The 17,033-nt window shown below is 37.3% G+C and overlaps 1 protein-coding gene across 9 annotated transcripts in view; it reads left to right on the top strand.

Annotated features, from left to right (window-relative positions):
• The window catches only part of ATP7A (ATPase copper transporting alpha), a 149,007-nt gene extending 133,798 nt beyond the window's left edge, over window positions 1-15,209 (top strand). For all 9 annotated transcript variants that reach the window (XM_081563562.1, XM_081563561.1, XM_081563559.1 and 6 more), the window contains 6 exons: window positions 4,829-4,975; window positions 5,725-5,867; window positions 7,363-7,566; window positions 8,086-8,203; window positions 10,096-10,198; window positions 10,581-15,209. In XM_081563562.1, the coding sequence (XP_081419688.1) occupies window positions 4,829-4,975; window positions 5,725-5,867; window positions 7,363-7,566; window positions 8,086-8,203; window positions 10,096-10,198; window positions 10,581-10,857 (992 nt within the window). In that variant the 3' untranslated portion in view covers window positions 10,858-15,209. The remainder of the gene's footprint in view (window positions 1-4,828; window positions 4,976-5,724; window positions 5,868-7,362; window positions 7,567-8,085; window positions 8,204-10,095; window positions 10,199-10,580) is intronic.
• Window positions 15,210-17,033: the final 1,824 nt, after the last annotated feature.

Below are 17,033 nucleotides of genomic sequence, written 5' to 3'. Positions count from 1 at the left end.
TTATATAAGAAACAAAGATTGGCATCATGGTTTCATTCTTGTAAATCAGTTTCCCCACAGGCCTTCTAATTATTTCACTGAATTGCTGAAGAACGTTTTTCAACTTCACTCCTTGATTACAGTAGAGGGTGATAAACCCTAGCTCTAGCTGATCTTCCGTCTTAGTTCAGCTGTCTTTATTTCTCACCACAGCTGCTCTAGACCTTTTATATCTTTCACAAGCTCTTATGGCCTTCTCCCTAGATCTCTAAGCAAATTGTCTGGCTTATTTTTCACACAGAAATTTAAGATTCTCAGACATGTGTTCTTTCAGGTTTTTTTTTTTTTTGCCCAGAATGTTTCCTTTTTCAGAGAAAGAAGTATGCCTCTTCTTGCCTAATGAATCCTCTCATCTTTGCTGCAGATCTCACCCTCTCTTGATTCCTCAAGGACCTCACACTGTTATATTATATCCCCTTGCTTCTTTTTCCCCCCAACTCTTTGTCATAGCTCCTTCTCCTAAACATAGAAACATTTCTCCCATCAAAATCACTGTATTCCCATCTAGATTTTTGTCCCATATGTCTGTCTTTTCATTAATATCCAAGCTTCTAGAAGGACTAGTCTAAGCTGGCTGAATTCACTGCACAGTCTGGCTTCTGCCCCATCCATACTAGTGAAACTATTTTAAGTCCACCGATGACCTTGTTTAGTCCCCTCTCCAGTGGTCAGTTTTCAGTCTTCATTGCTGTATGACTTCGCTAAGGCATTTGACATTGTTGACCATTTCTTCTTTCCTAAAATTTTTTTCTCCCTTGATTCCATGACCCTGCTTTCTCTAGAGTCTCCTCTCACCAATTTGGCTGTTCTTTTTAATCCTCACCTGATTGCTCTTTTCTCCTGCTCTCAAATGTTGGGTGTCCTCAGAGTTTTGGTCTTTTGTCTTTTGCTGATTTTACATACTCTCTCTATATAATCTCGTTCATGCTTATTGCTTATTCTACTACCTGTAAGGTTTCCACTGCCACTCTAAAATCCGTATCTGCAGCCAACGCCACTTTCCCGAGTTTCTTGTTGGTCTATCCATCTGACCAAAACCGAGATACACATAGCTAAGTGTACTTGCACCTCCCCACCCATTTGTATTTGAGTAATTTTGCTAACATTCAAACCTGATTATATCACTTTCTGACTAATACCTTTTATTGCAGTGGTATATAACCTATTTTTGAGTCATGAACCTTTGGAGGAATGAGATAAAAGCTATGTCCACTACTCAGAAAATTTCTGTTTTGGACATTTGTATATATCCCTAAGCCCCTCTGTGGAAATCTGTTAAGGATCCTGGCTTTACAGGCTCTCCATCTCTGACAGGACAAAGTCCAGTCTCTCTGAGTTTTGTTTAAGATCTATTCCCCATGATATGTCTCCTGCCTCCCTGTACCACCCGTCTTGTGTTTTTCCACTGTCACCCATGTACCCTGTGTTTCGTTCGTATGGAACTACTTACAGTTTCTCCATACATTGTGTCATTTCATGCCTCTTAGATCACTTTATTTACTATTTTCTCATCTTTGAAGACTCAGCTCACATCTCTCTTTAGTGAAGCCTCCACTGACTAACATACATAGGCAGAGATATTTGCTCTTCCTTTTTAGTCATAACTATACTTAATCTGGCACACTGCATGATGATTCTTTATTTACCTGCCTGATTCTGCTAAGTTGTGATTTCTTTATTATTTGTCTATGAATTCATAGTATCAAGCCCACTGACACATAGTGATTTCGTTCATCTGACAGGTTTTATAAGCACTGTTCAAGATACTAAAGAATCAGCAATGAGCAGAATAGACAAAGACCCTGTCTCATGGAGTTTACATTCCTAGTGGAAGAACGCTAGACAGTGCACAAATAAATAAGCAAATCGAGTCTGTCTGATGGATAGTGCTATGGAGAAAGTGAAGAAGAGCAAGTGGTATAGGGAATGCTATTTTATATAGGCTGATCAGGGTAAGCCTCATTGAGAAGGTGCTGCTTGAGCAAAAACCTGAGGCGAGGGAGGGAGAAGGTTATGTGAATATCTGTGACAAAAGCATTCCAGGTAGGAGGAATGTTAAGTACAGAAGCCTTAACTCAGGAGTGTGCTTGGCTAGTTTGAGGAACCCTGTGGCTAGAACAGAGTAAATGATTGGGAACTTTGTAAGGACTTTGGTTTTTACCCTGAGGTGGGAAGCCGTTGGAGAGTTTTGAACATAGGAGTGACAGAATCTGACTTAATATTTAAAAAGTATTACTTGGGCTTCTCTGGTAAAAAAAAAAATATACTGTTTCTGTCGGTAGGGCCAAGGACAGAAGCAAGGGGATAAGTTAGTGGGCTGTTGCCATAATCTAGGTAAAAGATGATGGCTTGGACCAATGTAATAATAGTAGAGGTTGTAAGAAGTGGTCAAATTCTGGATGTACCTCCTTTTTTTTTTGACCATTCCATGTGGCTTGTGGGATCTTAGTTCTTCCACCAGGAATCAAACCTCTGCCCCTTGCAATGGAACTCCTAACCACTGAACTGCCAGGGAATTCCCCAAGATGTATCTTTTTTTTTTTTTTTTCAAAGATCTCCATTGTGTTCTTGTGCACTGGCTTTTTTTTTTTTTTTTAATAAATTTATTTATTTTAGTTGGGGGCTAATTACTTTACAACCCAAGAGGTATCTTGAAAGGAGAGATGACTGACAGATCTCACATATTGAAAATGGGGTATGAGAGAAACAGGAGTCAAGAATTAGGCCAAAGTTTGCAGCCTAACTAATTTAGAAGGATGGAGTTACCATTTAAATAAGGTGGAGATCGCAGGAGAGTTAATGTTGAGGAAAAGTGATTAGGAGTTCAGTTTTTGACATGTTAAGTTTGAGTGCCTGTTAGGTATTCAAGTGGAGATGTTGTGTAAATGTTCTATCAAGGAGGCAGGTGGCTGTACAAGTCTGTAGACTTGGGAGTCATCCACTTATAGATCTGTGCTGTCCAGTGTGGTAGCCACTAGTTACATGTGACCATTTAAATTAATTAAAATTTAGTTTAAAACTCAGCCCTTCAGCCATACTAGTCACATTTCAGTGCTCAATAGCCTCATGTTGTTAGTGGCTACTGTATTAAACAGCAGATATAGAACATTTCTGTCATCACAGAAAGTTCTGTTGGACAGTGCTGATACAGATGGTCTTTAAAGTGATGAGACTGCATAAAATCTTCAAAGACTTGGGAATTCCCTGGTGGTCCAGTGGTTAGGGGGCTTCCACAGTGGCTCAGCAGTAAAGAATCTGCCTGCAGTGCAGGAGATGTGGGTTCGATCCCTGGGTCAGGAAGATCTCCTAGAGGAGGGCATGGCAACACACTCCAGTATTGCCTGGAGAATCCCATGGACAGAGGAGCCTGTCAGACTACAGTTTGTGGGGTCTCAAAGAGTCGGACATGACTGAAGCAACTGAGTATTTCTCGCATGCCAGTGATTAGAACTAGGCACTTTGACTGCCATGGGCCTGGGTTCGATCCCTGGTCAGAGAACTAAGATTCTGTAAGCCATGAGGTGCGCCCCCCCCAAAAAAAATCAGGAAGTGAGAGTAGATTGGTGGGGAAGAGGTTTAAGGGTTAAGCCCTGCAACACTACAAATTAAGAGGTCAGGGAGATGAGGAATGATCAGAAAACAGAAGTGGTAGGAGGTAACTCATAAGAATGTGGTGCTCTAGAAGCCAAATGAAGAAAGTATTTCAAGGAGAGAATGGTCAACTGTGTTAAATGCTAATAGGGCAAGTAAGATGAGGACTAAGAATTACCCTTTACGTTTATTAAAGATCACTGGTGTACCATGTGAACAATTCTTTGGCATAAGAGAGACAAAAGTTCTATTGGAACAGGTTCACAGGAGAATGGGAGGCTGATAGAGACAACACTTTGTAGGAGTTTTGCTATGAACAGAAGCAAAGAAATGGGGCAGTAGCTAGAGAGATAAATGAGATATGTTGTTTTCTTTTTTAAAAATAGGACTGTGTACAGCAGAAATAGAAAGTATGATGATGCAGGAGAGAGGAGAGAATTGTTGGAGAGATGTTCTGAAACAGGCAAAGGAGAGGGATCTATTTATGCAAGTGGAGAAGCTGGCCTTAAATAGGAGTAGGGGCTGTTTATAGTAACAGAAAAGAAGCTAGATCAGTATGTACAGAGGCTTAGGTAGTTGGGTATATATGGCAATGAGAGCTTGTGGAAGTTCTTTTCTAATTGCTTTTATTTTCTTTCTGAAGTAGGAACCGTGTCAACATCTGGTATGAGAATGGGAGAAGAAAAGGTATAAAATAGCCATCTAGAAGGAATGGAGAATGAATGGACTAGGGAAATACAGTAGAATTGCCAGGAAGCACTAAGGGCCCACTTAAAGTTAGTGAGACATCACTGTAGTTCTGTGTTCTTATCTAACCATTGATGGTTGTACTGATGTACACTAAATATTTTTAACTTTACTCAGTTGCCATGGAAGATCATAAGGATATGTTGAATGGAAAGCATCACCAAGAAGTAATGCTTGAACTAGCTTTTAAGGAATATGATGCAATATGGTATTTGGAGAGGAGAGGTGAGGACCTCCAGATGGAGGCAGCAACATGTGCAAAGGCCCAGAAGCATAGAAGAACAGAGTATGTTCCTTGAACATTTGGAAATCACTGTCATAGGCTATGTTCTACCAAAAAAAAAAAAAAAACAATGTAGTAACTACAAGGTTAGAGAGGAAGAATGTCCCTAAAGGGTTGTTATAAATATTAAACAAGTTCACTAAATGTTTATTCTGTACTTTCTTTCAGATGCTCTTAATACTCAGCAGTACAAAGTTCTCATTGGCAACCGGGAGTGGATGATTAGAAATGGTCTTGCCATTAATAACAATGTAAATGATTCCATGACTGAACACGAGAGAAGAGGTCGGACTGCTGTACTGGTAGCAGTTGATGGTAAGGTTTTCCTTAAGTACACTGTGACTCAGTGTTGTGATCTCAATTGTTTTCTGTGTATTTTTGAGAGACATCTGAACTATGAGGGTTATTCAAAAGCAGCCTGAATGCAAAATAAAAATGTCAGCAATACATAATTTTTACTGATTAATTTAAAATTTTCTTGCATTTGCCTGGCTTTTATTAAATTATTTCCTAGGGTAAGTTTGTAGCTGTGAGATTAATTAGTTAACATTTATAATCTTTGCTAAGTATGAAGGCAGTATCTTACTATGGCCTTTTTAGGTCCAGGGAAAAGCAGAAAATACCATTTACTTTCATTTTTGAAATAAAACAGCTACTTGCAGTGATTTTTCCCCCAGTATAAAATGCCAGTTTTGTTTTCATCCAACCCTTCACCTTTGAAAGGAAGAAAGTATTAGGTTTCAGTTTTATTGGCATTTAAATTAGCTGAAGTGTTTGGAGCTCTTGGCAATACTTCTCTAAAGGAAGAAAGTAAGTCTTTTAGTAAAGTTTATTTTCATTTTCCTATTGTTACCTTCATTAGTAACCCCTACCTCACTCTGAAATTTTCACAACCAAGAATAGAGGCTTACTATGGGGTTGTGTGGTGTTGGGGGTATTTTGAGTTAAGCTAAACCCTGAACAACTTTGTTTAACAAAAATCATTTCTTTCTGAAATTTTAAGTCATAATATTATTCTACTTTCACCATATTCCAAATTCTATTTTCTTCTGCTCCTATATTAGATGAGCTGTGCGGTTTGATAGCTATTGCTGATACAGTGAAGCCTGAAGCAGAACTGGCTGTCCATATTCTGAAATCTATGGGCTTAGAAGTAGTTCTGATGACTGGAGACAACAGTAAAACAGCTAGATCTATTGCTTCTCAGGTAATGGGTTTACTTAGTAGTTGGGGTGGGAGTATGTGTTAACTTCTAACTCTTCACTTACATTTTCTTTCTTGCCTTCAGGTGCTAAAGAATTCGTACTACCTATTATTTTCATTATCTCTGAGTGGCCATACCTGGTTCCTTAAAAAAGAATTGGCATACTGTCTGTACAGGAAAGCCTTTGCGCTTTTTTTTGGAACTGTTATAAGTAAAAAGCTATTTGCTTAGTTCATGAGATGCTTAGTGACATTGTACACAGTTTCTGTTGATGCTTCCTTTGAAATGTTGCTTGTAGTCTCTACCAGTGCTGCCAGCCTAAGGTAGGCTCTCATCCTCTTATGCCTAAAGTACAGCAGTAGCTCCACGCATGACCCTCTCTAGTCCATCCTGGATACCACTGATAGAACGAACCATCTCTTCCATAGCATTTTCCTGCTGCTGACCCCCCACATTTGCCTTCCCTCTAAAACTTTTCTCATGTTAGTCTTTTCTACTTTGGAATGCCTTCTCCACTCTTCTATTGACTAATACAAGTAATATATAAATACTGTCTTGTATAAAAAAGATACAGAAAGATATAAAGTAAAAAGTTTGTCACCCTTTTCCCAAGCTCCCTGTCCAGCCCTCTCCCCTTTCACTTTCTCATATACTTATTGTTCATATACAGATGTATAGTTCTGGTATTTTCAACATAAATTGGATCATTTTTGTACAAATTGTTTAGCAGTTTACTTTCTTTCAGATAATAATATGTATGCCTTGTCCACGTCCATGGAGATTTGTCCGTGTCTGAACATATAAAGTTACTTCATTCTTTCTACATCATTGCACTGAATTCCATGGTGTGAATGTATCATAATTGGCTTAACCATTCCTCTAATAGAAAATAATAATTTATGTGCTTTTGAAAATTTTGTTGTTACAACTAAAGCAGTAATATACATCCTTGAACATACATCTTTTTATACATGTACAAGTATGTCCAAAATATAGCCAGGAGTGGAATTCCTTAACCAAATGACATGCACACTTGGATAGATGCTGCAACATGCCCTCCAAAATGACAGTACACATTTACACACCCACCAACTGTATCTAAGAGAGCTCATTTCCCTGTATTCTTACTATCCCTAGCTATTACTAATATTTTAAAATTTGGACATCTGGTAGGTGGAAAATGATGAACCATCGTTATGTATATAAAAATCACTGTATAAAATAATATATATTTTATATAAAATATAACAGTTATATTTTAGGCTTTGCTGTTTTTGTTATTAAGTCGCTCAGTCATGTCTGACTCTTTTTAACACCATGGACTGTAGTCCACCAGGCTTCTCTGTCCATGAAATTTCTCAGGCAAGACCAGGGATCAAACCTGCATCACCTGCATTGGCAGACAGATTCTTTACCACTGAGCCACAAGGGAAGCCCTATATTTCAGGTACTCAGTAATATTTCTTGAAATGAGTGGAGTTTGTTTTTCCTCATGTAGGTTGGCATTACTAAAGTGTTTGCTGAAGTTCTACCTTCCCACAAGGTTGCTAAGGTGAAGCAACTTCAAGAGGAGGGGAAACGGGTAGCAATGGTAGGAGACGGAATCAATGACTCCCCAGCTCTGGCGATGGCTAATGTTGGAATTGCTATTGGCACAGGCACAGACGTAGCCATTGAAGCAGCTGATGTGGTTTTGATAAGGGTAAGTCTGGTGTCCTGACCTTTGAGGAGTGTGAGACTGCTCTGCATGGTCAGAGATAATGTTGTATATTGAACACAATGATTCTGTCCTTCTAATTCCCATCCTCCTGGCCTTTGAGAAAGGGGGAATTCAAGATGGGAGTATGAGAAGTCTTAGTAATTACTTCCAGACTTTCTCAATTCAGGGGAGCAAATGAGAATGACAAGCTTCTAAATGAAGAATTAAATTTAGGAATATACATAGAATACAATTATCTAAAGCAAGTACTTGCTGAAGTTATTTTAGTGGGATTTAGTCCCTGTACCAGCATACACCCTTAAAAGTGTTTTCAGAACCCTGAGAAAAAAAGTCCGAAAAACCTCTTCCAAGACTGACTCAAATTTTTAGCAGTATTTGAGATTTGAGTTAATTCACATATTTCCCTAAGGTACACATCATCTTCGTCATACATGGTATCAAATACAAGTTACTAGTTAAGTTAGAATCTGTTGCTAATATCATAAATATTTCTGTTCTCAGAATGATCTTCTGGATGTAGTGGCAAGTATTGATTTATCAAGGAAGACAGTCAAGAGGATTCGGATAAATTTTGTCTTTGCTCTAATTTATAATCTGATTGGAATTCCCATAGCTGCTGGTATGTGACGGTTAACTTGTATTGCTTTTTTCCTGAAGTCATTAGATGCCTACCATATTGGAAGTTTTAGTCTTCTTCTTACTAGTTTTGAGCCCAGTTTTGTATGTAGCCTGCTGGTATGGTGAGAGATAATATTAAAGTGAAAGTGAAAGTCACTCAGTCATGTCTGACTCTTTGCGACCTCATGGACTATACAGTCCATGGAATTCTCCAGGCCAGAATACTGGAGTGGGTAGCCTTTCCCTTCTCCAGCGGATCTTCCCAATCCAGGAATCGAACCAGGGTCTCCTGCATTGCAGGCAGATTCTTTACCAACTGAGCTATCAGGGAAAATCAGTAATTTAAATTTTCAGCATTTTCATTATGCCTTAGAATGTATACTCATTCAGACAGGTTTATTTTATTTTACCTTTTTTCCCCTCCAACTTTGTATTTTGAAATTTTCAAACCTACAAAAATAAGGGGAAAAAATGGTATAATAAAATCTGTATACCCTTCACCTAAATTCACAGTTAATATATCTTGCCACATTGCTTCATCTCTTTCTCCATATGTGCTTATTTACTTGGTCATTTATTTTTTTGCTGAAGAGAATAAATTTACCTTTAATCTCACTACCCAAACACAACTACTGTTGGTATTTTAGTTTGTACATGTCTTTCTGATCCTTTTTACTCTGTATCAGTTTTGTCTTGTTTCATTGTTGTGATTATAACATACAGAGAATTTCCTTAATGTTTTAATAACCAACAGTTTTTTTTTAGGTTGGGGAGCCAGGTGTGTGTGTGTGTGTGAGAGAGAGAGAGATTGAACGAAAGAATATGACCCCAAAAAAAGCATCTTAGAATTATTTAATAAGCATCTGATCATCCCTGTTACTTAGGGGCTTGGTAGGTGTTAACAGTAACATGAGAAAAATAGTTATCAGACTTCCCTGGTGGTCTAGTGGTTAAGAATCCTCCTGCCAATTCAGGGTTCAGTCTTCCCTGGTCTGGGAAGATCCCAGATGCCGTGGAGCAACTAAGCCTGTGAGCCACAACTACTGGAGCCCGCACTTCTTGACTACTGAAGCCACCATGATGAGAAGCCCGTGCACTGCAGTGAAGAGTAGCCCCTGCTTGTTGCAACTAGAGAAAGCCCATGTACAGCAATGAAGACCCAGCACAGCCAAAAATAAATACAAATTAAATAATTTTTTTAAAAAAGAAAGAAAAATAGTTATCACTTTCTTTTTGTTCTCTCTGATTAGAGAGCCAAAGATGAACCTGAAGAACATGAGAACAATTACAAAGCTGTTTATCAACAGGGAAACACAGATACAGAGAGGACACAGTAAAAGAACAGTCAAAATCCAGGGAGATTAATTCATGGAGCAAGTTATTTTTGAAAAATTACGCAAGTAATATATGGTCACTGTAGAAAAAGTATAAAAATACAGATTAGCACATAAAAAACTACAAGTACAGTAAGTCTTCTCATCCCTATCATTTGAACAAATTTTAAAATGTCTATCAAAACCAAGTGTAGATAAGTTTGTAGAATATGAACTCTAATACTATTGGAGGGTTTGTAATCTGGTATAGCCACTTTGGAGAACAACTGAGAAGCATCTACCTAAAGTTGAAGGTGTGCCCATGTTATAATCCAGCTGTTTCACCTCTAGGTATGTACCCTAGGGAAGTTCTCAAACACATACACAGGGAGACATGTTCAAGAATGTTCACAGCAACACTGTGTTAGTGAAAAATTGGCAATGACATAAATCTGTACCAACAGAAGGATAAATGGCTGATTAAATATTGAGGAAGGAATGATTTGTGTATATGTATTAGGAACACATTGGTAATGTGTTTAGTACTGTCTGCTCTAATTAATCCATACTTATTTCCTAGGAGTTTTTATGCCCATTGGTTTGGTTTTGCAGCCCTGGATGGGATCTGCTGCAATGGCTGCTTCATCTGTTTCAGTAGTACTTTCTTCACTCTTCCTTAAACTGTAAGTATGATGACATGCTCACGCTTCTCTTTTGTATTCCTTTTATCACCCACAGTCAGTCTTGCTAGGTTTTATTCTTGTATTGATTAATGATAAGCCCAAACTGTTTTTAATAATAAATATTAACTCTATGTAATTATCACCTTGTGTAGTCTATACAGAGCAACCACAAGCACTGAGGGGTGTAAAATCTAGTGCACTGGCTCTGAGAAGTAGGATTTCTGATAATGTGACCTCACACAACTCCTTTTTGAGCTAATTTCCTAGCAGGGACCACCTTTATACATTTCATACTAGCCAAATCTCTTTTCATTCTTGAATGTAACAAGCGCCTGGTTCACATTTGATTATTTCAAACTAGTATACTTTTGCATCTTTCCAGTTACAGGAAACCAACTTACGAGAATTATGAACTACATGCCCGAAACCAAATGGGACAGAAAAGTCCTTCAGAAATAAGTGTTCATGTTGGAATAGATGATACCTCAAGAAATTCTCCTAAACTGGGTTTGCTGGACCGAATTGTTAATTACAGCAGAGCCTCCATAAACTCACTACTGTCTGACAAACGATCACTAAACAGCGTTGGTACCAGTGAACCTGACAAGCACTCACTCCTGGTCGGAGACTGCAGGGAAGATGACGACAGTGCATTGTAACAGGCCCCAGAGAATGCTGCTAGATGATGTTGTCCTGCACTGACACAGTATTCATGATCACTTTAGCTTTTTAAAATATTGCAAGGCTTTATGTTGGTCTCATGCTCTCATGTTAGGGAACCTATTTGAATTGCATTTGTCTGATGGCAAAAATATCTTTTTCAGGGCATCAGCTCAGAACACAGCTTTATTGAAAATGAAATTCCAGTATTTTTTTTTGTTTTCGCTAGCAACAGATAAGGTAGAGCAGTGAGGTTTACAAGTTCTACAGTTGAAGATGCTGAATTGCTGCTGAAGTCATAAATAATTTTTTATTTGACCAAAAAAAAAGTTCAAGAAAAGATAATTAAACATTGTAATATTTGAGTGCATAATCTTGAGATTCTTGAGCCCTTCTCCCTGCCTGCCAGATTGGGGAGCAGTGGCTTTCAATGCACTATATAAAACATCTAGTTTTTGAAGGAAGACAATAGAAATTGTTTAAAAATAGATGTGCCTTATTTATTACAGGCTTTCTTCCCCTCTTACTCTCTCTGCATCTTTGTCATTGTGGTTGCTTTCTTAGATACCCCAGTGTGTTTACTTTTGTTATGTTCTTTCAAGTGAGCTAAGTGTAGATAGTTTCTCATTGGCAAAAGTAACTGACAAATTTTCCGGTACCTTCTTTGTTTCTTTATCTTGTAGCTCAAAGACCTTAAGGGCATATATAGTTCCCTGCTTCCCATCTTTCCACTGTTATAAAAAATACATCAGATTGTTCCTTCAGTGACTCCCTAGCTCTGTGTAATCTTTCAGTTCACTCCTGCTGAATTCAGCTATAAGTTCTTAGTATCGTCTGTCAGCCTCATTTTAGGAACTTAAGATTTTGTGCCACTTCTACAATTTTTTTTCAAAGATTGACACTACCATCTTTAACATATACTGGTTATAAAGTTACTTTGTTGTTATTGCTGTTGTTCAGTCACTCAGTCACATCTAACTCTATGGCACCCCATGGATTGCAGCATGCCAGGCTTCACTGTCCTTCACCATCTCCCAGAGCTTGCTCAAACTCATGTCTATTAAGTCGGTGATGTCATCCAACCATCTCATCCCCTGTGGTCCCCTTCTCTTCCTGCCTTGAATCTTTCCCAGCATCATGGTCTTTTCCAGTGAGTCATTTCTTCGCATCAGATGGCCAAAGTATTGGAGCTTCGGCTTCAGCTTCAGCATCAGTCCTTCCAGTGAATACTTATGATTGATTTCCTTTAGGATTGACTGCTTTGATCTCCTTGCAGTCCAAGGGACTCTCAAGAGTCTTCTCCAACACCACAGTTCAAAAGCATCAATTCTTCGGCACTTAGCCTTCTTTATGTCCAACTCTCACATCCATACATGACTACTGGAAAAACCACAGCTTTGACTATATGGACCTTTGTTGGCAAAGTAATATCTCTGCTTTTTAATATGCTGTCTAGGTTGGTCATAGCTTTTCTTCCAAGGAGCAAGTGTCTTTTAATTTCATGGCTACGGTTACAGTCTGTGACTGGAACCCAAGAAAATAAAGTCTGTCACAGTTTCTATTTATTCCCCATCTATTTGCCCTGAAGCGATGGGACCAGATGCCGTGATATTCGTTTTCTGAACATTGAGTTTTAAGCCAGCTTTTTCACTGTCCTTTTTGACTTTCATTTAGAGGCTGGTTAGTTCCTCATCACTTTCTGCCATAAGTGTGGTGTCATCTGCATATCTGAGGTTATTGGTATTTCTCCCAGCAATCTTGATTCCAGGTTGTGCTTCATCCAGCCTGGCATTTCACGTGATATACTCTGCATATAAGTTAAACAAGCAGGGTGACAATATATAGCCTTGATGTACTCCTTTCACAACTTGGAACGGTCTATTGTTCCATGTCTGGTTTTAACTGTTGCTTCTTGACCTGCATACAGGTTTCACAGGAGGCAGGTAAGGTGGTCTGGTACTCCCATCTCTTTAAGAATTTTCCACAGTTTGTTGTGATCCGCAAAGTCAAAGGCTTTAGTGTAGTCAATGAAGCAGAAATAGATGTTTTTCTGGAATTCTCTTGCTTTTTCTTTGATCCAATTTGATCTCTGGTTCCTCTGCCTGTTCTAAATCCAGCTTGAACATCTGGAAGTTCTCATTCCACATATTGTTGAAGCCTGGTGTGGAGAATTTTGAGCATTACTTTGCTAGCATGTGAAATGAGTGCAGTTGTGTGGTAGTTTGAACATTCTTTGGCATTGCCCTTCTTTGAGATTGGAATGAAAACCTGGATTCACTTAATCTGTCCTTTTTGGAGAGAAGACAAGACATTAGCTGATATTTATAATTTAATAGATTTTAATTGTCTTATTGTTTTAGATAATCTCTCAAAATGACTTTAAAATAATGCCATTACACTAAGCTGCTTTTTCCAAAAACTGTAGTAAATTGTAATACAGAAATGAGAATTTCCCTAGGTTGTGATACCTTTCAGCCAAATCTATATTTGTCTGTAGTTTAAATATTTGCACTTGCTAGTTAGTGTGATTGACAGATTTATGGGCTTCTCATTGGCATATAAATTTAGAAATTGCCCTGTGAGTGCCTTGGAGTTAATACATTGGTCAGAGGTCTGGTACTTGTATGACTATTTAAATTAAGTTGTTAACTGCAAGGTGGATTTCAGATGCAGAATATGTAAGTGAAAAAAACTCCAAAGTTCCTAATATCTATTCCCATTGTCATATGTAAAGCTGCTAACTCAATGCCTAGCACATAAGATTTATACTCAATAAATAGTAGTTATTATATCCCCTTGAGGTCAGTAATAAATATTAAAAATTGTTTTTACAGAGCAGAGTCAAATCATGTGGGAGTAGGGGATGGGTTTCTTCTTCCCCAACTTCCTTTTTCTCTGTTCTTTCATACAGACTCAAAAAGTTTACAACATAATTCCACATTGACTTTTCAGATTTGGAAAACATGTCATTTTTATCTCAGCTATCTTAAAGAGAGAACTAAAATGTGATGAAGGTGCTTTTAATCTAGAAAAGCAAACCAATTTTAATGAAGTATGAATGAATTTGTATGTCTAGGCTCTTTTTAGACCAATGCCTATGCCATCTTCCATGCTTTCAATTTGAATTTTAATACTTGTTTCTTATTTTAAATCCAGTGGTCCATCATACCATAACTTGTTTCTTCTAGAAGAAATAGCTAATACAAAAAAAAAAAATGTATAATAGAGACTTTTGAAAAAAGAGACACCTTTCCCCTCAATTCTCATTCCTATCTCTCTGAAGCACTTGAACATAGCCAGTTACTACTTTTATTATCATGTGTGTGTTAGAGTTGTCCATTTGGCCCCACATGCCAAGAGATGCACGTCATAGGACAATGAGAAGAGAGCCTATATAATCTGAGAAAAATCAAGAACATAATTTAGCCTTTTGTACAAGAATAGAAAACATGCCGTTTTGAAAGAATCCTGCTTTAAATATCTGTCATTACCTTTGAATTCTCTTCCACAAGTCTCTTGCAATTCTGAGCTCCCATTAACTTCATAGAGCATCTGTAGTCACCAAAGAGAGAGGTGATATATGGAGGGGATCAAAAACACTGCTTTCAGTTAGTAACTAGCTTTAGGTAATTATTTACTAATGAGAACAAACTTTATAAATGTGTGCATATGCATCTGTGTTTACTCGTATTATACACATATACACATGTTACCATATAGAAGGAAATGGATTTATATTTGAATTTGATATTAGAATATTTGAAGTTAGTTTTTTGTTGTTCCTTTGTCACTCTTCTGTATTCATTCAGCAACCATGCCCTCAGTCTGATGATAGCAAGGATGTTTTCATATCCAGTGCTGATTCAGACTCAACTAAGGGGCATCTTTTATCTTAAATACCCAAAGATGCCTTTTAAATTTCAAAGGTTAAAACGTAACTATTTAGTGTCATAGTCTAAAGAAGTATGGTTGTCAGTTGTGACAATAGAAATGTTATATTTCCTAGTTTAGTATCAACATTTTAGAGTATTAGATTTGATGCCTTGTGAACAAATAATTTTATATTTTGCTTTAACTTTTTAAAAGTTATTCTTCTATTGGATGTATTCCTTGTTAAGAATACTTAAAATTGCATTGTAGACAAAATGTTTCCAAAAATTTAAGTGTCCATATCTTTTATATACACAGCTTAAAAATCAAAAATGTATGTTCTTAGAGAATTTTTTCCATTACTTGTGGATCTTGCTTTAAAATTATTTTCCTTAATATTTATTTTACTCTGTTATTTTCTTTGGGTGAGGCATCTGGTTACTGGTTGTTTTAATAAGAATAAAAACATTTCTGGACTCACTCCTTTTAGATTTTTTTGTTTCTTTTCTATATTTTAAAAATACTGTTTTACCAAATATAAAAAATTTAGATTCATGCCAAATTATTAGCTATTTTTACACTAACTTTCTGTAGTCTTTCTGAAAGTTTATCTGGTATGGATAACCAGATAAAGTATAAAAGCATGAATTCTTGTTCTTCAGTGAAAAGAGCTTCTGTAATGGCATTGATAATAAATGCCTTTTATAGCCAAAACCAGGCGTCTCAACCTTATGGTTTTAGTTAAAGAAATGTTTAATTAACCATTGTTGAACATTGATTGTTTAATACCCAAAACAGCAGTGGACAATGTTGTGCAATAATCATCTACTGTAGTCAAGATATTTTGGTAGTTTGTTTTTCCATAAGCATGTAATTGATCATATTTCTGCCAAGGATGTGCCTTCAACTTTACAATTATAGTATTCTAAAAAAAAGAATTTTTTGTCAGTGTCTATTTTGTTATATCATCCAACTCCTCTACCAGAAGTTCCAAACTACCTTGTGGTTTTAGGTGTCTTTTTTTGTTTTTAAATCAACAATGGAGGAGGATTGGAGGCAGTACCACACATTCACTAAGAGTGAGGTAAGAAATCTCTCTTTTCCTTCAGACTTCACTCCTCTTGCTGTATCTTTTAGTGAGGATAAGAAGCAAAGGAATATAATTGTCCTCCTTTCCTTCATAGCCTGTAATACTTTCTTTATAGATTATCTACCCTAAATGAGCTAAATGGAGACAAGAGCTTTTCTAGCAATTGGGGAGTCCTCTACAATAGTGTGTATGAGGATCCCACCCAAAATATATTCCCATAGCAAACACTTATGCAAGTTAAGGAAGGGTTTTAAACTTATTTGTAAGGAAAAACTAAGTTTTATTTCCCTCTCAAATCCTTGGGATTATTCAGGGTATGAAAATAAGATTAGAAATGAAAGTAGAAGAATAAAATCACTTGGGTATCTGCTTGGCTGGCCATCCCTCTTTCCTATTGGAGCCTTGACTGACCTCTGAGAAAGACATGCAGTGAGGTTTCAAAACCTTCCAGACAAAACCAAAGCAAAACAAAGAAGCCAGAAACCTTCTGTTGGGGGAGGCTTTCAAGGCCCTGTTAAAATTCAAATAGAGATGAGAGAGGTTGGGCTGCTGCTTTCACAAATTTGACTAGAGCCAGTAAGCCCTAGTCAAATTTGTGAATTGCTTAATGCTTCTTTTTATAGATGTGACCACTAGTTGTGGAAATGAGTGATGAGTAAGGTGTGAAAGGCAAGGTTCTTGAGGACAAGGTTTAAATGAAATTGCTAGTATAAGTAGGATCTCATGCAGTTTAAATCTGAAAACTTCCATGCAGGCAGTTCTCTGAAAAAGTTTGAAATAGTCTTTGGCATATTGTATCTATTGCCCTCGAACAGCCCCCAGCTTTACACTGTCAAAGCCCTTCCCCTAGCCCCCAGGTCTGTCTGTAAACTGAAGTGCTGCCATTACTTCAGCATTATTTGCTTCACCCTCACCCAATCAAAATTTCAATTTCTTCATTGCAGTTATTAGCACCACATAATAAAAAACTGAGATTAATTCATTCTAAAGTACTAATGACCTTTAGATCTAGCCAGAAGTATTAGCAATTACTTGAAAAGATTATTTTAAATCCAAATAACTTTATTGAAATGAAAAATAACAGGCCATGTAGAAGAGGTCATATTGCAGAACACAGAATCAGCTCCAAGCTCTTCTTCTTGTAGCTTTTTACTTTTCACTTTTGCATGCACTATTTCTTTTCTTTAATATATATTTATTTATTTTTGGCTGCAC

The sequence above is a fragment of the Giraffa tippelskirchi genome, chromosome X (assembly GCF_054371585.1).
Source record: "Giraffa tippelskirchi isolate mGirTip1 chromosome X, T2T-mGirTip1v1.2.pri, whole genome shotgun sequence".
Lineage (NCBI taxonomy): Eukaryota > Metazoa > Chordata > Mammalia > Artiodactyla > Giraffidae > Giraffa > Giraffa tippelskirchi.
The sequence above is the reverse complement of the archived record's forward strand: the minus strand, read 5'-3'. Positions and strand labels throughout refer to the sequence as shown.